The sequence below is a fragment of the Camellia sinensis genome, chromosome 6 (genome assembly GCF_055761805.1).
Source record: "Camellia sinensis isolate YWXY chromosome 6, ASM5576180v1, whole genome shotgun sequence".
Classification (NCBI taxonomy): Eukaryota; Viridiplantae; Streptophyta; class Magnoliopsida; order Ericales; family Theaceae; genus Camellia; species Camellia sinensis.
Genome location: NC_138966.1, coordinates 148,229,285 through 148,255,075, shown reverse-complemented (window position 1 = coordinate 148,255,075; position 25,791 = coordinate 148,229,285). Strand labels below are relative to the sequence as shown.

The 25,791-nt window shown below is 34.1% G+C and overlaps 1 protein-coding gene and 1 pseudogene across 3 annotated transcripts in view; both read left to right on the top strand.

The window, feature by feature from the left end:
- Positions 1 to 2,091: 2,091 nt before the first annotated feature.
- The window catches only part of LOC145793687 (uncharacterized), an 84,154-nt pseudogene continuing 60,454 nt past the window's right edge, over positions 2,092 to 25,791 (top strand). Inside the window, exons 1-4 of the transcript XR_014333913.1 lie at positions 2,092 to 2,370; positions 3,931 to 4,548; positions 14,902 to 15,057; positions 15,234 to 15,596. The product of XR_014333913.1 is annotated as an uncharacterized LOC145793687 (transcript). The remainder of the gene's footprint in view (positions 2,371 to 3,930; positions 4,549 to 14,901; positions 15,058 to 15,233; positions 15,597 to 25,791) is intronic.
- On the top strand, positions 19,247 to 23,097 carry LOC145792961 (disease resistance protein RPM1-like). 2 transcript variants are annotated; one of them, XM_082875080.1, is made up of 2 exons: positions 19,247 to 19,486; positions 20,034 to 23,097. In XM_082875080.1, exon 2 carries the CDS (start codon positions 20,048 to 20,050, stop codon positions 22,910 to 22,912), a length of 2,865 nt encoding a protein of 954 aa, XP_082731206.1. In that variant the 5' UTR covers positions 19,247 to 19,486; positions 20,034 to 20,047; the 3' UTR covers positions 22,913 to 23,097. The 2 variants fall into 2 exon arrangements, with proteins under 2 accessions (XP_082731206.1, XP_082731207.1); XM_082875081.1 differs by having other exon boundaries at positions 19,262 to 19,486; positions 20,039 to 23,097.

Genomic DNA, 25,791 nt, shown 5'->3' with positions numbered 1-25,791 from the left:
AGCTGGAAGGGACACAGTGAGGGGAGCACGGCCGGCCGCTTACTTTTGCTGGAGGTGGCCGGCCGGCCACACCCCCTAGCCGGCCGGCTAGGGGTCAAAAGGGTCAACCATCTTTTCTGGCCGGCCAGGTATTGGGGAGGTAGGCCTTTGTGTGTACAACACAACCATGTAATTGAAATTCCAAGAAAGTGGGCCCAAGGGGTTCAACAGTGGCTCGGAAAGAGGGGTTCAAAAGGGTCAAGTGACCTTAATGGCCGGCCATGAACTTTTAGTGGCCTCTCAGGTGTGTACATCACAGATATGTGGTTGAAAGTTGGAGAAAAAGGGTCCAAGGGGTTCAACATTAGCCCGGAAGAAAGGGGTCAAAAGGGTCAGGTGACCTTAATGGCCGGCCATGAACTTTTAGGGGCCTCTCAGATGTGTAGATCACAGATATGTGGTTGAAAGTTGGCAACGCTAGCTCTAAGGTATTCAACATTAGCCCGGAAGTTGGAAAAACGGGCGCCGGGAGGCTCGGGAGGAGAGATAACTGGCTGTCGCAACAATTGCTGGCCTCCCACCCTTCAGTGACCTTCCCTGTGATAAAACAGAGGTACCTGCCAAAAACGAGCGAAAACCGTTGCAAAACGAATGTTCCGGAGCCAAAACACGCAGTTCGGGGTCCCGGAAATGGGCTGTTAAGCACCGAAAATTGTATTCGACCTCGAAGTGGGTTTCTCAGCCCCCAGTGTCCCTCAAAATGGATGAAATAGGATGTATGCCGAAAATCAGAGCAAACGGAGGTGGTTAGGCGGTCCCGAACCGAGGCACACGGCCTGACGGCTCCGAAAACCGGGAACCGGACTCCGAAATGGGAAAAATGGCCTACGGCCACCAAATGTAGCCTACGAACATTGAGAGATGGTCTACGGGACCTCTCTCTCCCCTCAGGAAAAGAAACAGGGAAAACCGAGTCTGGTTCGCAAACCGAGACAAGGCACAGAAAAGGGTTAGGGAGTCCGGAGGCAGGGCTCACGGCCGCGACTCTGAAACTTCTGAACAAGCACATTATGCAACATCACCAAGCGCTCAATCGGTGACGTCTGAGTCTTAAGGTCGGTCAAAAATGGGGTGTCTACACATATGATATTTAATTCAAAAACTTACAACTCATAATCAAACACACAATCCAAAATTCTATTCAAAACTCATGATTTTTTTAAAAAAAAGTTCAAAAATATTTGTTATTTGAAATATAAAAATAACCGGTGCTAAAAAAAAAAAAACTATTTTGGTCAACCGACCGGACGTCCGGAGGACATCCGGGAGAATGATCGGGTAGACATATTTTCAAAAGTGGGTGTGGAATCAATATTTAAAAATTCTAACCAAACACGTCACTAAAACCAAAGTGTAGCATTAAGTTTTCAAAACTCCACCAAACACAGCCTGTCATTTTTAAGGAATTTAACATTTTTTTTGTAGTACAATTATTATACTTCAAAAATATTAATTTTTTAAAATTATCCTTTGATTTTTTTTAAAGGATAAATTACAATTATACCTCCTGAGATTTGGATTTCATACATATCATTCATAATATTTGGAAAATCACACTAACTCTCTTGTCATTGTAATTATTTAAACAGAATGAAAACATTGAACTCATGCACTATCTCTTTTCTTGTTTTGCTTTACTTCCTTTTTTTTTTTTTTTTTTTTTTTTTGTTTCTTTCCTTTGATTTACCTTTTTTTTCAATGCAATTTCTTTTATTTTTTTTTACTAAGAGTTGTTGCCTTTTATATAAGTAGGAGAATTGTGAAATGAGACTATTAACTACAAGGGTGAAAATGTAATTTTCAAAATGTCAAAATTGAAATATAATTAGTCCAAATCTCATGAAGTGTCAGTGTAATTTACCCTTTTTGAAAATACCAATCGCCATAATTATACTTTTTGTGTATAAATTTAAAAGAATGACAAAATAAAAAATTTATATTATTTTAATTATTAATTTAAAAAAAAAACTAATATCTAAAGATAATGAAAAATACAACGGGTACTATATTTCGAGAGGACGGAGTAACTCTTTGAATCCCAGCCGTCGATGCATGTTGCCTCCTCTTTCGCGCCTCTCTCGAAGTCCATCACATAGCAGCAGTACAGCATCTCTCTCGCCTCTGTCGTCAAAACTTCACCCTAACCCTAACCTTAACCCCGCCTACACTCTCTTCTCCACTCTCATCCTAGAAACCCTAACCCTCAAGCTCTCGGTGTCACTCTCACTCGCACTCTCCGGCGATTACAGTGAGTTCACGCTCCACACCCATATCAGCCTCAAGCTCAAGCTCTCAGGCAGTGATTGTCTCTCTCTATCTCCGTCGACTACAGTAAGTCCACACTCCACATCCACTGATTGATTCCCTCAAGGCCTTACCTGAAAGAAACCCATAATTTTTTAAACCCTAATTTCTTTAAAAACCATAGTTTTTAGAAAAGCCTTAATTTTTTGAAACCCTAAGCTCAATTTTGTCCGTAAAATTTCCCCAAACTTATCCTCATGAATATATTAAGCAAAAATCAGTGTATCATTGTTTCCAGATGTTGTTCATGCTTTGATTGAACTGTTGATATTTGTTTTGTTTTTGGTAAGTTTAGTTTTTATTGTCTATTGAAAAAACCAACCACACCAAACCAAACCAATCAATTATACAACAAACAGTTGGATATAGTTTTTGAATAATGAAAATTGAAACCTTCCGTTCGGTTTTGATATTTTTTGTTAATTATAAAAATGCCATTGCCACATGATTCAAATAATTTTCCTTTTAGAATTAGCTTGTTCACAAATTAGATAATAAAAAAAGTAGTGGATAAGCTTTCTTTAGATGAACAACAGAGTCTTTAATTAGAAAAGGAAAAGAAAGAGTTATGCTAGGGATCCCAAACAAATTACCAAATTTTCTACCAAATCTCTCACATGAGTGTGGGACCCACACACATTTGGTAATTTGTTTGGGGTCCATAGCATTTTCGGGAAAAGAAATTAAACAATTCTTAATCTAATTGAAGAAGTTAGATTTAGAATCATCTCTTGGAGGCAGGTTCAGAATAACTGGCAACTCTGCCTACCTTGGAACATATGTCTCATGCAAGAATGAAGAACTTGCTATTTCCATTAAGGGGTACCATGACATGTTTATATAATTTTAGTAACCCAATCCTTTTCAATAAAAAAAATATGTAAAATAGGATTTTGCGTTCCATATAGTCTTTTTGTTTTCTAGTTGAGATACTAAAATTTTCATTTACTGTTTTGAAGTCAATCTAGTATACATAAAATAAATAAAAAACAAGGTTTTGATTTAAATAATTTAAGTCATCCTTCAGTTGAATAAAAACAAAGTCACCCTATTCAATTGAATAAAAACTATGTCAAATAGGATTTAGGGGTCAATATAGTCATTGTTTTCTATTTGAGATAGTCTAAAATTTTTATTTACTATTTTGGAGTCAATCTAATAAATAAACATTAAAAAAAAGATATAGTATTTTTAAATTGGAGAAATGGGTTACAGTTTAAATAAAACCATTCATTTGACTCCAAAAATGGAGTCCTCTCAAAAACAAGGGAAAAAAAACATTTCAAATCTTTTAATTGACAATTGATGTTGACAAATTGAAGTTCAACCTTTTCTAAGAAATCATCTCAACAAAAGCCTTCTTTCGCCTTACTTTTGATTCAATTTATTTCCAACATTGAGCCCATTTTATTTTTTTCCACTACAATGCTATTATTGTCTACGTTCATGTTACAACTTCATAATCACTACTGGCACCTCCAATCGTGCAACACACGATGCCTCGCTACTAGTATATATATCTATTCGTGACAGAGTCTCTTAACTATGTATTTTTTCTTCCCAGATAACAGGAATACATAATTTCAGTTAAACTCATCAACCAAATTTGAAGACATTGTTGGATTTGAGTCGGGTATATTATTCTTAAAGCTGAAGAAGATGATAGCTCTAGGGTTTGTGGGGTCAGCCAATAAGATTGGTGTTGGGGTTGTGACCCTTGATGGCTCAATTTTATCAAACCCAAGACACACCTATGTTACCCCACCAGGGCAGGGATTCCTTCCCCGAGAAACTGCCCAACACCATCTCCAACACATCCTGCTGCTTATCAAATCTGCTCTCAAGACTGCGCAGATAACCCCAAATGACATTGACTATCTTTGTTACACTAAAGGACCAGGCATGGGTGCGCCATTACAGGTTGCCGCTGTTGCTGTTCGGGTTCTTTCACCGCTTTGGAAGAAACCCATTGTTGCAGTAAATCATTGTGTTGCTCATATTGAGATGGGAAGGGTTGTCACTGGAGCAGATGACCCTGTTGTGTTATATGTAAGTGGTGGGAACACATAGGTGATTGCATATAGTGAGGGGCGGTATCGGATTTTTGGTGAGACTATAGATATTGCTGTTGGGAATTGCTTGGACCGGTTTGCGAGGGTTCTAACTCTGTCTAATGATCCAAACCCTGGGTACAACATTGAGCAAGTATGCAATTGGAAGCAAGTTTCCTTCACCTATATTAGTGGTAGATTGACATAGAGACTGGCCATTAATAGTCATATCTTTTATATGTTATTGTGTTGAAATGCCTTCAAACTTGAGGAAGACAAAAAAATAAATTGAGCTGCTATTTGTTGTTTTACTTTTTTAATTGTAGAAGTTTGTTGATTTTTTTTTTATAGATCTGTTCTCTGCCGACTGGTTGAGAAAACTTTATTCCTTACTCTGATTTAGTTTTGCATTGTGTTCTAAGAAGCACGAACACAGATATGTGACACGGCATGGATACGCATGGACATGCCGACACGTCAATTTTTCAAAAATGTAGGACACAACATGTGGAAGACACGCACGAAATATATAAGTATATATATTTATTATATGTCATATATATGAACTAGAAATAACCCGTGCTTGAAGGCATGGTCAACAATTTTTTTGGTATCACATCTAGGCACGGTCAACAATTTTTTTGATATCACATCTATTATGGAATTCAATTGTAATAAATTAATTCAAAATAATAATATTATTTCAATTTATAACTTCATAGATAAGAAGTTGAAATTGTTTTTACACATTGAACTGATAAAAATATTCGTAAATCTCAAATAGCAAACTTCAAAAATAAAGTCCAAATAATGAATTCTATATTTCAGTGTAGCATAAGCAAAAGAGTAATCAATTTCAGGTTTAAAAAAAGCACCCCTAGCTTTTTTAAAAAAGGAAGAGATTAATCATCAGGTTTAGAATGAAAGAGCCAACTATCAACACACATAGAAAAACAACACAATTCCATCATTTGTGAGGTGGATTAGTCACCTGCAACAAAATCACTCCAATGCTTGAATTCACTTTAAAAAATCAATTAAAAAAAATCATAACAGGAAAAATCATATTACCTTTGAAAAACTGAGAAACCAATAACTGTGAATGAACAAGAATTGAACATACGATCAAACACCTTTCAATTTAGTTCCCAAGTCTCTTGATTAGTGTATATCATGACTTGTGAGTTCACATGTTGTTGCTTAATGAATATGAATATGAATATGAATTGTATCGGAAAGAAAAAAAAAAAAGAATATGAATTGCTAAGTATAACTCTTCTTTCTTTTCTTTTTTCAATTCAGCACAAAAAATTTAACAATTTAAATAATACACGAAAACAAATGAAAATAAATAATTATATCTAATTTGGAATCCCATTACAGGCAGGCTCATGGCAAAAAGCTTTGCCCAATTAATTATTATACAACAATTTACTCAAGATTCTCATTATCATTGTTTTTCTTTAATATACTCATCATAGCAAAAGAATGCGTAATGAGAAACCCAATAAAAAAATCTAAATACAAAGATGTTACCTTCTGCAATATCATGGACAATTGCCACTTTTATACACCTGAAATTTGAAGGAATAAACAAATTTAAAATTCAAAGTCAAAATATATCACTCTAATCGAGTGCCAAGGATTCACAAAAAACAAAACAATTACATGAGATCGAACAATTTGTGTCATAAATTATTATATTACAATTTACTAGGTAGTGCCTAATGAAACGATTAGAAGGCTTTTTTAAATTCAATAATTAGAAAGCTTAACTATAAAGTGAAAATTACCACCACCTCAATAAGATAAAAAAATTGGAATGATTGAAGAGATCGTACTTGAGTGCTCAAAGTTGTGATTTAAAACATTCCTTACAAAAACCATGCATGTTGTATAAAAAAAACTTGAATGTGTTTCTTTTTTTTTTTTAAAACTTGGAGTGCCATAGGCACAGGTGGTTCTTTTACGATGAAATGTGGTTATTTTATGATGAAATCATGAAACTGTCCTATTTATACTCAAAAGACAGTATAAGTTGATTTTACTATTACCCAATACTATCAATTTAATTGAATTGAATCAATCTGATAAAGACATGAGTTATTGCATATTGTTTTTCTATGCATTTTGTTAGTTTCTTTAGACCAAGAATCAAATCATCTAATTCAAGCAATCAACCAAAACCACACAATAATATAAAATTCTAAACATGTCAATATCAATAATATAAAATTTAAGCTAAAGATGCACTGTTTTATGTCAATATTAATAACCTGCCAATCAATAATACCAAGAACAAAAAGAGATTAGATTCCACAATAAACATAGCTAAATCATTACACTGAAAAAAATGGAATTTGAAAGTAGACTAACAAATAGAAGGCTTTTCTGTTAAATTAACTGGTAATGATGAAATTATAAATAACCAATTAGAGGATTTTATGTAAATAAGTAGACTTTTGTTAATGAGATTAATCAAAGATTGAACAGGAGGATACTACAAATCCAAATAATTAAGTTATGAAATTCAAAACCATTTAACTGAAAAAAAATTCAAATATCTATCATTAACACAAGAAGCCATGAATTTGAATCTTAGTAAATATAAACTCCGACTCAACTTCTATAAGTCTAAAACAAATTAACTCATGAATTTATCTTTTATGTCAATAACTCGTGCCAATTAAACAATATCAATAACTCAATAAACCAAAATTTTATAGATATTGAATTTACATTTGGTTTATTGAATTTACCGTCTTGCTTACATTGGTAAAGTTTCTAATTCCATGGAAATTGAATACATTTGTACTAATTAAACAAAACCAAAATTTTAACTGAGATAGGGGGTGGGAGTGAGTGGGAATCATTCCATTATGAATCTTCAATCTAAAAAAATCCAAACACACGTGGGCTGAACTGGGGGTGTATGATGAGATTACAAATATACATTAAATATTAAGGGGAAAAAACAAAGGTTGCACATTGTTTTTCTATGCATTTTGTTAGTTTCTTTGGACCAAGAATCAATTCATCTAATTCAAGCAATCAATCAAAACCACACACGTAATAATATAAAATTCTAAACCTGCTAATATCAATAATATAAAATTTAAGCTAGAGATGCACTATTTATCTCAATATCAATAGCCTGTCAATCAATAATACCAAGAACAAAAAGAGATTAGATTCCACAATAAACATAGTTAAATCATTACACTATGGAAAAAGATAGAATTTTAAAGTAGACTAACAAATAGAAGGTTTCTCTGTTAAACAAAGTATTGATTCTATTCACAGGTAAATTCAGCACTGACAAAGTATCCTAATTTCTTAAATTTTGGGCTGAAGTAAAACCTCATGAGGAATGAACAAATATAGTCATGTTGAAGAAACAAATGTAGTGATGAGAGCTAACCTATTGAGCATTGAGAAACTGATGATTAAGGCCAAGAAAATCCTCTCCTCCGATTTGTTGTCGCGATGTCGCTGATTTGAACCTACTGATCTAGCAAGGCTAGCACCCAACAAACCCACCGATCTAAGGATAACCTGTGCCTGAAGGCACTGAGAACAAATTTTTTTTGATACGACACGTGCTACGAAATTCAATTATAATGAATCAATTCAAAATGATAATATCACTCCAATTTAAAACTTCATATAGAAAGAGGAACAAAAGATATAAAGAAAATTGAAATAAATAACCAATAAATTTCAAATCTTTTATTTCCTAATGAATTTATCATGAATATAGGCTTCCCACTTCATTCACATAATTCGGGTGGTGCTTTCAAGAGTTCCCACCTCATTCTTTAACATATTTTCAAAATCAACTCTGTTTAAGGAATAGTTCAAATCAGCCTAATAAAACATCAAATATCAATAGGAATAGTTCAAATCCTTCCAACTTTTTCACAGTTTCAACTGACTACTTATAAATAAATGAAATAAAACTAACCCAAGTTACTTTGAAGACTAACGTTATTGTTGATACCAGAATATCATGGATGATACAACAAACCCAAGCTACTTGCACAACCAGCTGTGTTAGAATGTCAGAGGTCCTGAAAAGATAAATGAATTCAGAAACAAACCATGAAAATAGTGCATCAAAATAAATTGGTATTTTTTAATCAAGAAACATAAAATTCATAACCATGATCAGTGTAGTGTAGTGTAGTGTGGTGGGGTGGGGGTGGGGAATTAAGTGGCAACAATACTATAACATCCTCCTCTTTCAACCCACTAATAAATTATTCTTTTTCAATGTAACTCTAACATCCTGCACAATAGACACTAAATTTACACAAAAATCTATGTCTAGCATATGTGACTTCCACCAAAATATGCAAACATACTAAATTAAATTGTTGCAATTAAATTTAGTGAATTTTCAAGGGCACTTTACAGTCCACAATCAATAACCATCCATAAGGTCTAATATTTTACATTGATTAGAGACTTCGCAAAAATATTAGAAATCTATTGAAGTACATATCAATAGGAAGCTTTACAAAAGTGGTTAACATTAAGGATATACTTTACAAAATATTTGTCAACTTTGCAAAATGTATGCCATATAATGTCTTCAAACTTGTTCTTTTACAAAAAAGTACTTGGACGCCTCTAAAGCGCTTGGACGCCATCAAACTTGTTCTCCATCACATTCTGAAATGTCCATGTATCAACTTCTGTGTACTTTTTCCAGTGAGGAGCATGCACAACAATCTAAAAAATAATAACATTAGTATATTGAAACAATAAGAAAAATAGATATTGAAACAATATGGAGTAAGGATACCTTATTACAATTTCATCGGAGTAATGTAGTCTTATTTATCCTCTCCAGCTCCATAGCTTTTTCAACCCAATCCTACAAAAGTTTGACCTGATCATAATTTAAACAAAATTTTAATTAAAATACACTTTAAACTTTAGTTACTTCCCTCTTCTAATTGGAAAATTTTATATCTCTTTGTAAAAGATCCTGCATAATTTTTTCTAGTGTATTATTTTTTAAGGATGCATAATTTAGTTTGGAAATTAGTAATATTAAGGATTAAAAGCACCATGCCCATCTTCGCAAACTTTACAGTAAAAAAAAATTACACAGATTATGCATGCTTCAAAATATCACATTCCCCCATGATTTTTTTTACACATGCTCCAAAACAAACTTGAAACTAACCATACCGCTTGTGTATTTTTTATTCCCTTTCTTGAGTAGTTTTCCTTTCCTTTCCTTTTCCTTTTCCTTTTCCTTTAAGCTTATCATTTTCCTTTGCCCTTACCTTTACCTTTCAAAAAATAAGCAAAAATTATTAAGGAAAAATATGAGAAGCAAATAAGTTTGGTTAGTGAGCTTACCCCACGAATACAGAGGACATTGAAGCCCTGTTCATTATGTATCACACCATTGACATTTCTGTTTTGAAGAAACTGAATTTCTGTATATATAGAAATGCATTTGAAAGGTAAAAGAAAAATTATATTAAGGAATGTAGATTAAAAAAAAAAATTGAGCATAGAGAGCTAATATTACAGTTTCCTCTAACATATCATCCACCTGTAAAGAATAATATGAAAGCATTTGATTATGAGAAAAATTATAAATAATAAGTACGAAATTAAGTCTCGATTTATCAACTGTAAACTAAACATACATAACCAAAAATATGAATGTTGTCTATGATTTGAATTAAAATGAACTCCAAGGTTGTGGAAGAGGTTGAAATACCAGAGACCTGTAGTGAAGAAATAAACTCATTTAATAGTGCTATAAATAGATTGGGTTTAAATAACAATGGGTTGTACAATGACTATTTGATTACTTAATTGTGCCATAAGTTGAGTACAATGAGCTATTTATTTCTCACTATAATTCTAAGTTTTAACAATCAAATAAAAACAAAAGATCACAGAACATTACTTTTGATGTTAAAAAAGGAAACTCAATTCACACATTTATCAAAATCACCGAAATCATTTATCAAAACAGTAATCAAGTGACTTCAATCTCATTTATGTTTTATTTGGTTCACTAGAATGAGATGAAATGAAATGAAATCGTTATTCCTTACACTTCAAGCTGATAAGTTAGTTTGGTCTGCCACAAAATCAGGTGACGGATTGCCACTATGGAATAAATATATTATACATAACCTGATTAGAGAATAATAAATATTGTAGATTTAAATAAAAATAAAAAAGTCCCATCAAGAATAAATATTGTAAATTTAAACAAAAGTCCCATCAAGAATAATAAACAGAGCTTCCTTGGCTAGGGAAAAAGAATAAAAGACATGAAAGAGAATGTGCTCAGACTTCACCATTCAAAAATCCATGCATAACACAATCCTAGTGAAACATAACATGACTAAAGATATAAAGGAAGACATCAGGGAAAGATAACCTGTTTGTGGGTAAATGTTAGCGCCAATTTACACAACCTGTTTGTGGGTAAATTTCATAACACAATCCTAGTGTATAATTAACACCAATTCAAAAATCCTAGGGAAAGAGAATGTTAGCACCAATTCAAAAATCCATGCGTAACACAATCCTACTGTACATAACCTGTTTGTGGGTAAATGTTATCACCAATTTACAAAACTCATCCATGTCATAATGGGTATAATTAACCACTAATCAGGGAAAGATCCATGTAAGAATGATATTGATAGTCAAATTAAACAAAATAGTATAGCAATTTATGTGTTACTGAGATAATATACATGGAAACAATATTTCTAATTAGCCCCCGATAATAAGGACACATCAATGCTAATTGCAGGTATTTCTACAGAGGCCTATTAAAATCTTTAGGTTCTTTTGCTTAAGGCCCAAAACACTGCTTAAGGCCCAAAACACTAAATATTAGCCAGGGAAAAAGAATAAAAGACATGAAAGAGAATGTGCTCAGACTTCACCATTCAACAATCCATGTATAACACAATCCTAGGGAAACAATGTAACGCCCTCAAAATTAACCCATTATATATCATTGACATGCACTATTTAAAGAAGACAAATTATTAATTCATTCATCAGAGTATTACTAAATAAAGCATTACATGTAACATCGAATAAAATGCCCTACAGGCTTACATCTTTCCAAGCCAACACTTGGACACAAAAATACGAGTTCTAACTCAATTACAAATAAAGCCCTAGGCTTGAGTGTTTACATGTACTAACAAATAAAAGCAAACAACTGAAAATAATCTTCAGAATCCAAGTCCTTCCAAGCTAAGTCCTTGGAGGTAGCTTATCGCCTGAACCTGAAAATGATGTTCCCATAAAGGGTGAGCCACAGCCCAGTAGAAATATACTAAACCACATATAAGCAATGAATAAAGCAATAGCATTCAACAGATGGTTAACCAAGGTAATCAATTACTTCATTTACAGTCTCATGACACTATTGCCTAAGATACGTTTTACTTTCCAATTTTATCAACATGGCTCAGAACCTGGCCAAACTTACAACAGTGAATTACATATATCATATTCACATCCTTCCAATATCAACAAACAAATGAGTCTCAAGCTCAAATCAAAACACTTCATACTTCCAGATTGATACACATTTTAGTGCTGTATCAATAAAACACTTCTATATAAATAAGCACACATAAAAGTGATGCTAATGGAGTCCATCCCCTATCTCCTCCCAAACAAAATCCGGTTTAGAGGTCCATCCCCTATCTTCCCCTAAACCGTGGAGTACATCCCCTATCTCCTCCCACACACAAAACAATGTATGCAAATGCAATGCTCAATCAATACACGTATTTTCTGTATCAATGCAATAGTCAAAATTTATGACTTAATCAATGTGATTAGTTTCAGTTATTCCTAATCCACATGCAATGTCTACAACAATCACCACTATCCTCCACCGATAGCCCAAAACAGTTATTTCTACACTGAAAATAACTATGTCTACAATCCAATAGACAAATTATTCAAACTATCCAATTATGCCATTTAATCAATGAATTCCCCAATTCCATGAATTTCTTTTACAAATCAATTCAATAATTCAACTAAGGTTTTTCCCAAAATTTGCCAAAGTATTCCCAACATATTAAAATACCAAAACTTAGAACATAACCTATAAAATGGAGTAGGAAATCCCTACCTCAGAGAAAACAACCCAAATGGTAAAGACAGAGATGAGTGCCCCAAAGACCAAAATGCTCCAAATTGCCAAATGTCCAGATTAAATGAAAGCTCTCGACTCCCTCTATCTTTTAAATAAAGCAACTAGGGTTGAAACACTCTCTAAACAGATCAAACCTAAGAGAGAAGGTGAGTAGGGAGAGAGAGAGGTCGAACCTTAGGGTTTGGAATCAAAAGAATATGAAAAAGACTGATCAAATCCCGCTGCTGTGTATTTAAACTGGACAGGCTCGCTCGAGCGAATACTTGGTCGCTCGAGCGACCAGACACAGAGAATATACGCTCGAGCCAAGGAAGACTTGCTCGAGCGAACAACCCAAAAGCTCGCTCGAGCGAAAGAAAGCTCGATCGAGCGAAGAACTCAAACCCTCAGGTCTGAAACCAGACTCACGCTCGAGCGAAGGAACTATTGCTCGAGCGAAGAACAAACTAACTCGCTCGAGCGAAGAAAATCTCGCTCGAGCCAAGAATGCAAAGCTACAGGTCCATACTGGACGCCACCTCTCGCTCGAGCGACCAACTCCTCGCTCGAGCGAAGAACCAAAAACCTGGACAGCAACATTTGGTTTCTAAACCCAACCAACCTGAGACAAACCTGCCCAACACATCCTATAATTCCAAATGAGAAAATAAGGGACAACAACAACAATTATACAATGACAGAATCTACGGAACCTAAGTCCGGATACAATAATCAAAATGGAAAAAGACCGGGGTCGCTATAAACAAAACTCATTTACAAAACACAATTCTAGTGAAAGATATAAAGGAAGACATTACACCAAGGAAAGATACATGCCTTGTTTGTGTGTAAATGTTAGCACCAATTTACAAAACTCATCCATGTCATAATGGGTATAATTAACCACTAATTAGGGAAAGATACATGCCCTGTTCTTAAAATCTGATTATCTACAAAGGCCTCGTAAATGCTCGGATATGGAAAAACCCTCAAAACCCATATGGAAAAATCCATTACCAGTACTGTAACCCATATGAAAAATAATTCAAATTTTGAACAATTTAAACTAAACAATCAACCAAAATTTCCCAAAATTTCAGCAATTTTTTCATAAAAAAAACACAAACTCTGAAACCCATTTCAAAAAGAACATATCAAAATTCATCACCAAATTCAAGCAAGAACCAAAAATGCACACAGAGTCCAAAATCTCTAAAACCCAATAAAAATCCTCAAAAAATGAACCAAAACCCATGAACAGTACTGTAACCCAAATCCAAGAGGAGAGAAACCTACAAAAATATCATGGATTGCAAATTTGTAAGTTGTAGTTTATCTCTAAATGGTTGTGATGTCATTGCAAGATGAGAGAGGCGAAACAGGAGGGCGAGAGAAGAGAGTCGGTGGTCGAGAGAAGAGAGGACAGCAAGAGGCGAGGAGAGGTGGTCGGTAGTCGGTGAGTAGCGGTGTCGTCGTGAGAGGAGAGGGAGAGAGAGGAGAATATGAAAGAGGGAGGATTTCTCTGAGGCGTTTATTTTTAATCTCAGGCGGGTTTGAGATATGAGAGAGTTAGTGGCAGATGAAAGGGCTAAATTTGCACCATCCAAAGTGAATAACACATTGATCTCAACCATTGAAATGTTCTCGTACAATATTTTCAAACTCTGCCTTGTTTTCAAACTCAACCATTGGATTGAATCAATTTGATGGTGCATATTTTGACAAATAGACAAAAGTCCCATAAAAAATGAAAAACAGAGCTTCCTTGTTGTATAGATTTTATATACAATTCAACTTTTGTGCTTCTTGTTCCATTGTGAGTTTGGTCAGTGAGCAGTAGATATTGGTGAATTTAGTGCAAGGTTCAATTAATTGTTAGTTCTTGTTCGATAAAGGTAATAGAAGCTTTATCTGTCTTTTTTTTGATGTTTCTCCTATATATTTAGTCTACCTTCATCTTATTTGATTAGTTCTTATTATCATATTTTAAAAATGTGTTTAACTACGGGCTTTTATTATATCTTCATCTCTCTGTTTTTGTTTTTCTATATTTTAGCAAAGCACTGCGTTGATATTACATGATTGATGTGTAGTTTTAGATTTTTTGGGTAAGTTGAGATTGTGTCTTTGAGATTCATTACAGCTCTCATTTATGAGGGTTCTCTCTGGGATTTTGGTTTGCTATTTTATGCTTATTTTTTGTTTTGGAGATATTCTAAATTTTTTTAGATAGCCTTTAGCTCCTGTCATGCTGTTATGTGCTATTTTTTCACAAACAAAATGTTCTTGAAATGATGCAATAAATAAATGTTTTCTCTTTCATTTGCCTTTTTTATTTTTTCCCTTCTTCATCAGCTTGCAAAGAAAGGAGAAAAGTTTATAGACCTTCCCTATGTTGTCAAAGGAATGGATGTTTCGTTTAGTGGAATACTGGGTTATCTTGAAGCTACTGCTAAGAAAAAGCTAAAAAATAATGAATGCACCCCTGCAGATTTGTGCTATTCCCTTCAGGTAATCATTTGGAATGCTTCCAATATTTTTTTAAAAAAATGCATATTTTGTGGTGATAAAAAGGTTTTGTAGTTGGTAATTTGGTGTGGCTGTTTTTTGTAAATTGCAAGTATTAGTTAAATATTTACACGATCTAGTTGTGGCTCAATTTCTACATTCAATTTAAATTGTTTTAGGAAACTGTGTTTCCGATGCTTGTGGAGATTACAGAACGGGCAATGGCACACTGTGACAAGAAAGATGTTCTCATTGTTGGTGGTGTGGGCTGCAATGAGCGCTTGCAAGAGATGATGAGAATCATGTGCTCCGAGAGGGGTGGAAGGTTGTTTGCAACTGATGACAGGTACTGTATTGACAATGGGGCAATGATTGCGTATACTGGTCTCCTAGCTTATGCTAATGGGATGTCAACTCCACTGGAGGAATCGACATTCACACAGCGGTTCAGAACTGATGAAGTACTGGCAATCTGGAGAGAAAAAATGGAATCGTCAAATGGTCTCATGGAAAAAAGTGTCTAATTACCTATATGTTTCACGGTATGTGTTTTCTATTCTTTTCCCATCTTTTTTCCGGCAAGATCATGGATTAGTTGCTTCCTAATTTATAGAAGGTATGAGGCCCTTCAGCAAATGATAAATAGGCAAGCTATGGACAATCCATGGTATCTCAAGGCAATTTGCTTTCTCTACCTATCTGCATGGAAGTCCCTGTGTATCCAACCGGGCAAGCTTCGGCCCATGAAATTTGGAGAGCTTCTATTTCCACACGCTAATTTTTCTCAGTGCATACACTTTTTTGGTTCGGATATCATCTTCTGAACAAAATTACATGGTTCGAAATCATTTAGTTTTGTTTTGAAATTGATTAATGGAAGAAAATTGGTGTGTGAATTGAGAGAAAGTGGTATATGGAAATAGTAGCTCCTAGAATCAGCTTCTTGCATTGCTTGGAGAAGCATGAATTGTGGGAACCAGGCTGGATCAGGGTTGGGATTTCGCATTCTGAAGTGCCTGGGTTTTCATGTTAGGAAGTTTGGGAGTTGAGGTAGGTTGAAACCGTATATGTAGTTATATACAACAGTGTTATTCTGTAAAGCAATATGTTCCCATGTATACTTCAGTACTCATTGAAAGGTTTTTAAGACCCATCAAAGTGCGAAGCCCGAAATTGATATGAGAAAGTAGTTGATATTTTGAGAATTTTTTTTTTGATAATGTTATATAAATATTTGTAATGAAACTAATACTAAGAGGAATAAGTTATGTTTTTTCCAAGTAGTAGTAGTTATACAACATCCATTCTTCCTCAACATGGAATTATGCATGTTGGTCCAATTTAATTTTCATCAGTATTCTATTTTTAGTATGTGAATCCTCTTGTTATTTAGTTGTTTCCTTTCCTTGCTCTGTTTCTCTACTATTTCTTGTCCTATTTGTTTTCTATTTTAAATTTTAAACCATGAACTTATGAGTAATGAGTAGAGAGGTCACAACCGCTTGGTTGGGCAAGATGGCAGGGTAACCGTTTCTCTAGTGATGACGGGACTAGGTATTGCATGGAGCGATTTTGTGGATATGGTTTCTTAGTTCTTCAAATCAACTGTTGTCTCTTCATTTCAAACAATCCTAGTATATCTTCTGTGACCTTGTGGGATATCAGTTTAGGCATTTGGATTCCCAATGGGTGTCGGAATAAAAGGAAGTTCGTTGGCATGTGGCTTTGGATATTTTGGTCCCGTAATGCATATTAGTGGTTGAGTTGGCTTCCGTAGACTCAAGAGGTCTGGCATGTGTGCACCTTACCACGTGTCATATCCTCTTGACCTTATGTATTGAAAGATTTGACCCGTTCACATTTACCAATAGTCAATGACAACCAAGTTTAAGAATGTTGACACAAGGATTTGTAATTCTAGTTTTGGTTTTCAATTTATTTGGTTGTTCATCTTTTATCTGTATTTATTGATAATATATTTTACACGATTATTTTGGCTAAAAAGATTTGTTTTATTCTCAGGGCATGCAAATTTAGGGTGGTTATTGGCAACAGAGGGAGTAATTTGCCTGGTAGCAAAGCAATATACATCCAAGAGAGATTGATGAAGAAGATCTGTTGTGAGCTCTCACTATGAGACAAGTTGTGTTCTATTGGTGAAATACTAAAATATGTGTTTCTAAGAAGTTGAATAGTTTTTCCTTGGAAGACATTAGTAGAGACAACTTACACCATTAGGAACAATTATATATATATATAATCTCGAGTACTATTTTGTTGCTTCACTAAAACATGTCTGCCAAACAGGGGGCCAAAGATTAAGTTCTTGGACATGAAATATGCTGATCTGGTGTGACTCGTTGGATTGGCTTATTTATCTGAAGATGACTTAGATGAGTGTAGTTTCTCATCTTCACTTGGTCGATTTTATGGCTCACTTCATAAGAAAACATGTATATATCAACAACAGTTGAATATAAATAGGGCCAACAATTTAGTGGAACGTAGTCTTTAGCACCTTTTTTGTGGTGCGCAATTACGTGGAATGTGTGTAGTGGAAGTAGTGATAGTGGTTGTGATGATAAGAAGGGGGACACTTTTTCGATACACGTGATGATTTGCTTGCTTTTTCTTGTATTTTTGCTTTTATCCTTTTAAAAGCAAGACTTCTGAGACAAAATAAAAATGCTTTTCTCCTTTCTCCTTTTAAATGCAGGTTCATGAGCTGAGTAGTCATTTTATTTTACTTTATTTTCTCCATATTATTCACTCTTTTTTTTTAGTTATTTTTTGGTTATTTAAATTGAAAAAAATAACTGTTTGGGTAATTATTATTATTTTTTGGTTATTTAAGTTAAAATAAGTAACCGTTTGGCTTTGGTTTTTTTAACTAACAATTGAGATATTTTTATTTTATTTAATTTTTTAACAAGATTCAATTTTCTTTGGCAACTGCTAAAACAATTATATATATTTTTGTAGAATTTGTCTTTAGTGAAAATATTGTATTATTAGTTTTTTAAAAAATTTTCAGACCCTTCTAGTCTAGATTAATATATATAGAAGGTTAAAAAAACAGAAGAAAAACAAAATCTAAAAACAGATCACTAAACACCCAAAAATTAAAAATTACAACTTTCCAAATGAAAAAGCCATTTTCTTAGAATTTGTTGAACATATCAACTTTTTTTTACAACTATTTTATCTTAAAAAATAAAAATTTAATAAAAAAGTAATTGTCAAATCCAATTGATGAGTGTAGACCAGATGAGTGTTGCTGAGATGAGAATACTAAAGTAGATGTGTGGCAAAATTAGAAAAGATAAAGTTAGGAATGAGTATATTCTAAAATGGGTAGAAGCAGTATCAATAGAAAATAAGTTGAGAGAGAATAGATTGAGATGGTCAGTAGATGGTAGTGTTAGGGGAAGGGGTAAAATTAGATTGACGTGTAATAGTGTGAAAAATATAATTATTTTTCATGTTTAGTTTACAAATTAGGTAAATTTTTTTTTTTTGATATTAAGATTTTTTTAAGATAAAGGACTTATAATATTTTTCATAATAGTTGGAATTTTTTAACATTTTCACAGAAATTTCAGTATAGAAAAATTTATATTCACAGAAAAAATTTAGCTTTTCAAATAGAAATTTCAACTTCACGGAGAAATTTCAAAAATTTTATAAAGAAATAATAGCTCGTCATAAAGAAAATTCTCTGTAACAAACTGAAATTTCTCTATAAAATATTATTGGGGGACCTTAATTAATAAAAAAAAATATTAAACCTCTCATATTATTAAAATTTAAAGATAGATGTTTCACTAATTTTTTCTAAAACAAATTGTGAGAAATACAACTCTCTAATAATGTCATATTCATTTCTCACCAAAAAAAAAAAAAAAAAAAAGATTTGGTGAGAAATTAATAGAGTCGACTTTGATTTTTTTTTTTTTAGGACTCACAGCAGTAATAATTAATATGGAACCTTATATACATATATATTTAAAATATATATATCAAAAAAAATATGATCAAAAGATTATATGTCCAAAAAATTGTAATAGCCAATTGACTGTATATATATTTTATAATATCAAGATTATCCATCAAAATATAAAATAAAAATAAAAAATCTCACCCATATTTCTCTTTCACTTTTTTTCTTTGTTTTTGTCTTTTTTTAACCATCTTTCAGTTGTCACTCCCCTCCGTTTTCTTTTTTTATCTTTTTCCTCCTAAAATACCCAAGTCGTCTACAAAGTCAAGTCTTTCTTCTCCAAAACGAAGCCTAATTCATTCATAGAGTGAAGCTTTTGCTGAAATCTGACAAAAGCAACAAAAGCAATTCCTAGGGTTTGGTTGAGTGTAGATCTTCATATCCATTTCTTCTCTGCAGAGTTGCTCATCATCGATCTCTGCTTGGTTACTGGTATGTATGTTTCTACAACCCATTACTATCTTTTTCTGTTTTAGATCATGATTTAAGTAACTCATCCACAAATCTCTACTCAAATCTATGTCTTTTCAGAAAATTTATAGAGCTTGTAATTTTTTCAAACTCAGTCGAAATCAATGGGATTTATAGTAATTATTATTAATTTTTCAGTTTGATTGGACCATCTAATTACAAGGTCACATGGCCTGACTTGTTGCCTTAATTATGATTATATTAGACCCTGGGAATGTTGTCGTGCTGGTTTGGTTTGATTTGATTTTCATAATTAATTTTCTGAATTTTTTCCAAACAAATTAAAATAAAAATATAAATATTTTGGTGAAAAATTAAAAAAAAAAAGAAAAAGAAAAAAGGCATCAATGATAATAAAAATGTGGACCAATCATTTTTTTTTTTTTTAAAACTTTATAAATGACTTTACCATATACTTTAGACGACCCAAACTCCATCTAATTTTCTTTCTACGTGGACACAATCACACACTAAGCATAATTGGAACTAATCGTGATGGTGTGTTTAGTGCAGGGATAAGTAATGGCAGAAAGAGCAGTGAGCTCTATTATTCAATATTTGGCACCATTGTTAACTGGAGAAGTAGAGTTGTTGAAGGGTGTTTGCAAGGAAATTGTTAGTATCAAAGCTGAATTGGAGCGCATACACTCTTTCTTAGAAGATGCAGAATCAAGAGCAGAAAAGGGAGATAAAGGCGTGAAAACATGGTTGAAACAAGTAAGGGACGTTTCTTATCGGATAGAAGAAGTTATCGATGAACACATTCTCTTGGTCCTGCCAAAACAACGTGGACTAGTCGGTTCCTTGCGTAAGGTTACTCGAACGATCACTAAGCTAAAGCCACGACATGAGATAGCTTCTCAAATCCAAGACATCAAGACTACAATCCGTGAGATCCAGGAAGGAGCTGTTCGATATGGATTCAGTACTAGTACTTCCTCAGAACATAGCAGCATCACCAAGGACAACATGTGGCGTGACCCTCGACTGGCTTCCCTTTTCATAGGGGATGACGAAGTCGTTGGCATTGAATCTCCCAAATATGAACTGATAAGCAGATTAGTTGGCCAAAATCAATCACAACGAGCAGTGATCTCGGTGGTTGGCATGGGTGGAATTGGCAAGACCACTCTTGCCAAGAAAGTTTATGATAGCCAAGAAGTGGTTGCACACTTCAATTGCAAAGCGTGGATCACTGTCTCTCAATCATACAAGCCAGAGGAGCTCCTTAATAAAATGATAAAGCAGCTATCAGGAAACGATGTTCTACCTGAAGAGGGAATTGAGTCACTCATTGACAAGTTAAGAGGATATTTATCCAAAAAGAGGTACGTCGTTGTGTTTGATGATGCATGGGAAACTGATTTTTGGGGATCCATAAGACATGCTTTACCCAAAAATAGTGACGGCAGTCGGGTAATCATCACCACGCGCAGTGAACAGGTTGCTATATTTTGCAAAGAAACTTCAGTGGATCATGTCCACGAGCTTGAAGCCCTATCCGAAGAGAAGGCTTGGGAACTCTTTTGCAAGAAAGCCTTCCAATTGGACTTTGGGGGTCATTGTCCCCCTGAGTTGGAGGAAGTATCGCATGCAATTGTTAGAAAGTGTCAGGGTTTGCCACTTGCAATTGCAGCTATAGGTGGTCTCTTGTCCACCAAAAACAAGGGTATATATGAATGGCAAAAATTCTATGGTAGTATGCACTCTGAATTGGATAGGAATCCTAATCTTACAAGCATCAAAAAAATTTTGTTGTTTAGTTACAATGATCTGCCTCACTACCTCAAATCTTGCTTCTTGTACTTTGGCATAATGCCGGAGGACCACTCTATCCGTTGTGGAAGACTAATTCGTCTATGGATAGCTGAGGGTTTCATTGAAAAGCAGAATGGAAAAACATTGGAAGAAGTTGCAGAAGAATACTTGACTGAGCTGATCCATAGACGCTTAGTTCAAGTGTCAACAACAAAATTTGATGGAAGAGTAAAAAGGTGTCGGGTACATGATGTAGTGCGTGAGATTATTCTCTCATTGTCTGGGGAGTTTAGTTTGTGTCAAATTTTGGAAAAAGAGAATTCAAGTTTCAATCACACAACTCGGCGGCTATCTATGCATATGCATTTTTGCAACATGGAGAAGGTTATGGAAAGCATTGGCAAATCCCCAGTTCGTTCTGTTTTTCTTTTTCAAGAGGGAGAGCTGCCAAAGAAGCCCTTATTGGGTACAATAGCTGCAAATTTCAAGCTTTTGAAAGTGCTGGATCTTGAGGTTGCTTCTTTGTATCAACTTCATGAAGAAGTGGGAAATCTATTTCTTTTGAGATACCTAAGCATAAAGAGAACATATGTGAAGATAATTCCAAAGTCCATAGGTAAGTTGCATAACCTACAGACTTTGGATCTGCGACATTCCCTTATAAGAGAGCTCCCATTTGATATCAGTAGGCTCCGTAAGTTGCAACATCTTCTTGCCTATTCTCTTAACTATGAATGTGAATACTTGGTGGGTTTTATAGTAGGAGTGAAGATACATGGAGGGATTGGTTGTTTAGAGGAGCTGCGAAATTTGTGGCATGTTGAGACAAATCATGATGATGGGCTTAGCCTAATTAAACAGCTTGAGAAGTTGAGGCAGCTAAGGAAGTTGGGAATTACCAAATTGGAAAGAGGACATGGGAGGGCTCTATGTGCAACCATTGAGAAGATGAAATACCTTCAACATTTGAGTGTAAGGGCCTCAAATGATGATGAGATTCTGGATTTACAGTATATATCGTCATCATCTCCACCTCAATATCTTCAACATCTCGAGTTGGGTGGACGTTTAGAGAAGTTGCCCGATTGGATCCCAAAACTTCAAAATCTAGTTATATTACGTCTAGGGGGTTCAGGTTTGACCAAGAACGATCCACTAAAAGCCCTTCAAGGCTTGCCAAGTTTAGCACGTCTTGTTTTTTGGGATGCATATGATGGGGAGCAGTTGTATTTTAAGGTCGGTAGGTTTCAAAAACTTAAGGAACTACGTCTCATAGGGTTGAAGGGATTGAATTCGGTGATAATAGAGGAAGGAGCATTGCCTCTTCTTGAAGAGCTAACGATTGGGCCTAGCCCGCAACTAAAGGAGGTACCATCTGGCATCCACCACCTCAGAAACGTCAAAAATCTTGATTTTGTTGGTATGCCAGAAGAATTCATAGATAGAATGGAACCCAAACCCAACCAAGGAAAAGACTACTGGATTGTCAAGCATATCCCTCATGTCGTGCTCTGTTCCCGAATCGAAAAACAAAATTTTATTACTATTATCGGCAGTCTTCAAGAATATTTCAGTCGGAAGGTGAAAGAAGCAAGGGTTAGGGAATATAAAAATGAATCTCAAAGTTGAATTCCAGTTCAATTAACTTTCAGTTTGCCCCCAACTGAATTGTTGTGTTTGTTTATTTCAGAGTTAAAAAGAGTAGATTTAGGATAGTAGAGTTTTTTGGATGTGTTATTTGTCATTTTAATTTTGTCATTTTACTTTTTATATTTTAATTTTGTCATTTTACTTTTTATATTGACAATTGTGATAACTAAAATGATGAAATTAAAATTTAAAGGACTAAAATAACAAACAATGCATATTTTAGGGACTAAAAATGTCACGTTTTAAAATAAATTATCATGCTATTGAGGCTTCGTTTGAATAGAAAGAAATAAATGATAGAAAGTAAAAATGAGTGAAAGAAAAGAAAAGGAAAATAAAATAAAATAAAATAAAATTTTTGTATGAATTTGATTAGGATGAAAATTTAAGGGGTTTTTTTTTTTTTTAGGGTCCCTGGTATTAAGATTTTATAGCATCTAAGGTTCCTCAATTTGATCTAGAGAAATTTCATCCAAAGAATTTCTTTGGGCTTCCTCGAGAAATTCTCTCCAACCCAGAGAAATTCTCTGTTTCTCTCTAGAGAAATTTCCAGATTATGTAAAGAACTGACAACTATGATTTTTAACTCAAAAAAAAAAAAAAAAAAGGGGCAAAACAACACCACCACCACCAGCAGCACTGATGCAAAGAGAAATGTGCACACCAGACATATCACATACAAAATTATTGCATTGAGTACAACCAAGAAACAAAATTTCTCTGGACTTTCAAATTTCTCTGACCAACTCTCTAGAGAATTTCTCTAGCCTTTCCTTCTCTCCAGAGAAAATTGAAATTTCTCTGAACAAAATTGTTTGCTTATGTAGAATCCTTTCTTTGGGAAACCAGAGAAAATTCAAAATCTTGTACCAGAGAAAATTGAAACTAGAAAAAATTCCAAATCCTTTACCAATCAAATCCTTTATCAGTTGAATAGAAGAGAAAGAATGTGAAGTGTAATAAATTTACTAATTGTACACAACCAAAGTAAAGTGCTCACTATAGAAAATTCTGGACCAGAGACTGAAACCCAGAGAAAATAGGTCTTCTATTGATTTGAAAAGTTATTGCAAATAAATTGCTCAAATTCATACATTTCGCACTACCAATGCCCTAAATCTAGAGTTCCAAACTTTCCCAAATAGTCAAATTTTCATGTAAACAATAAAAGACCTATTTCACAACCCCACAAGGCATAATATATATATATATACAAATTGAGTAGAGTAATAGAACTTACTCTTTCAATGGAGGACTCAGTGGAGCGAACAGCTGGGTTGCTACTGGGGCTGGCTAGGGCGTAGTTGATGCCCTTGTCAGGGACTTTAGAGGATTGGGAAAAGGGCTTTGACGAAGGATTGGAGGACACAATGGTTTCACATGAGGACGATGATGATGATTCAGGGGATGCTGCTGATGAGCTCTGAGAAGCAAGTAGAGGGGATGACAAGTAGCGTCTGTCTTTTGAGTTGCCGATCGGGGTTGCGATTGTGGTCACCTGGTCTCACAGCGGTGGAGGTGAAGGCGGCGGCCATTGAAGGAGTGAACTGAGGTTTGGATTTAGAGAGAGAGAGAGAGAGAGATGAAATAGAGAAGGTAGAGAGAGAAATGAGGTTTGATAGAATGAAGATTGGAAATAGAGAGAGAGAGAGAGAGTCAAATTTCTCTGATATGATATATAGGTGTGGGATTAGGGACCTTGGACATCAAAAAATAATATTGTGGATCTTTTCCATTACTAAAAATGAGAGAGCGACCTTAGACTAATTTTCTCAAAATTTAACAACAAAATATTAAATCAAATATTAAACAATTCATCATTTTCAATTCATTCAATTATCTCATTATCAATTGAATCAAATATTAAACAATTCATCAAATCCATTTTATTCAGTCTTATGAGATGAATGCATATGCCATGTCATGCTCAAAATATTTTTCTCATCTTTTGAAAATCTTACGCACAATGCCAATTTGAAAACACATTAATCTAACAATTTCAATAAAATTTCAATATGGTAAATACGACTCAGGTAATCCGTAGGCTGGTGTCTGCAAGTAGACTATACAAGTACTACCAATTTGTCATTTTTACCAGTATTAATTGGAAGGCTCGACACCTGTAATTTGTCATTTTTACCAAAATTAACTGGAAGGCTCGACACCTGTAATCTGTCATTTTTACCAGTATTAACTAGAAGGCTCGACACCTATCATTTACACCACCTTTCAAGACTTACCACTGTATTTACCCCAAAATCATTTCATGAAAACTTGTTTCCCAACATTCCTTTCTCAATGCAAAGTTTTCAAATCAAATTTCAAAGCTCATCATTATCAAATGAATTCATATGCCAATGCAATGATTAATAATACAATGCAATTTTTCTTCCACTTTCAATACTTCCACACAATTTTCCCATTGTGATCAAAATTCTCATTTCTCATTTCAATATAATTTCTCAAGATGATTATAAATACTTTTATTCCAATTCATCCATGGGACAACAAAATTCCCACACTTAGAGTAATCTCAACCATTTAGTCACTTCAAGACTATATCAACATTTTGAACAACAATTTTCAAAATTTTAACAATTCTCATATTCCATGAAAACCATCATTTTTATGTAAACAAATAAACAATTTAAATATCAAAAAAATTTCAATAAATACAATCTATTCCACATCTCATCAAATATGAACCACTACACTAGTTTTCATATCACAATCACGTCCGGTAACCTCACAAGGTCTATTTCTAACCGTGTCGATTTTATTTCAGCAGATACATTAAACAAAATAATACCATTAATGCCCAAGAAAACATAATTTTCTTTCCAAAATCATTCCCCAAG

Coding starts and splice junctions, on each gene's coding strand:
- LOC145792961 (XM_082875080.1), top strand. CDS start 20,048: ATGGCAGAAAGAGCAGTGAGCTCTATTATTCAATATTTGGCACCATTG.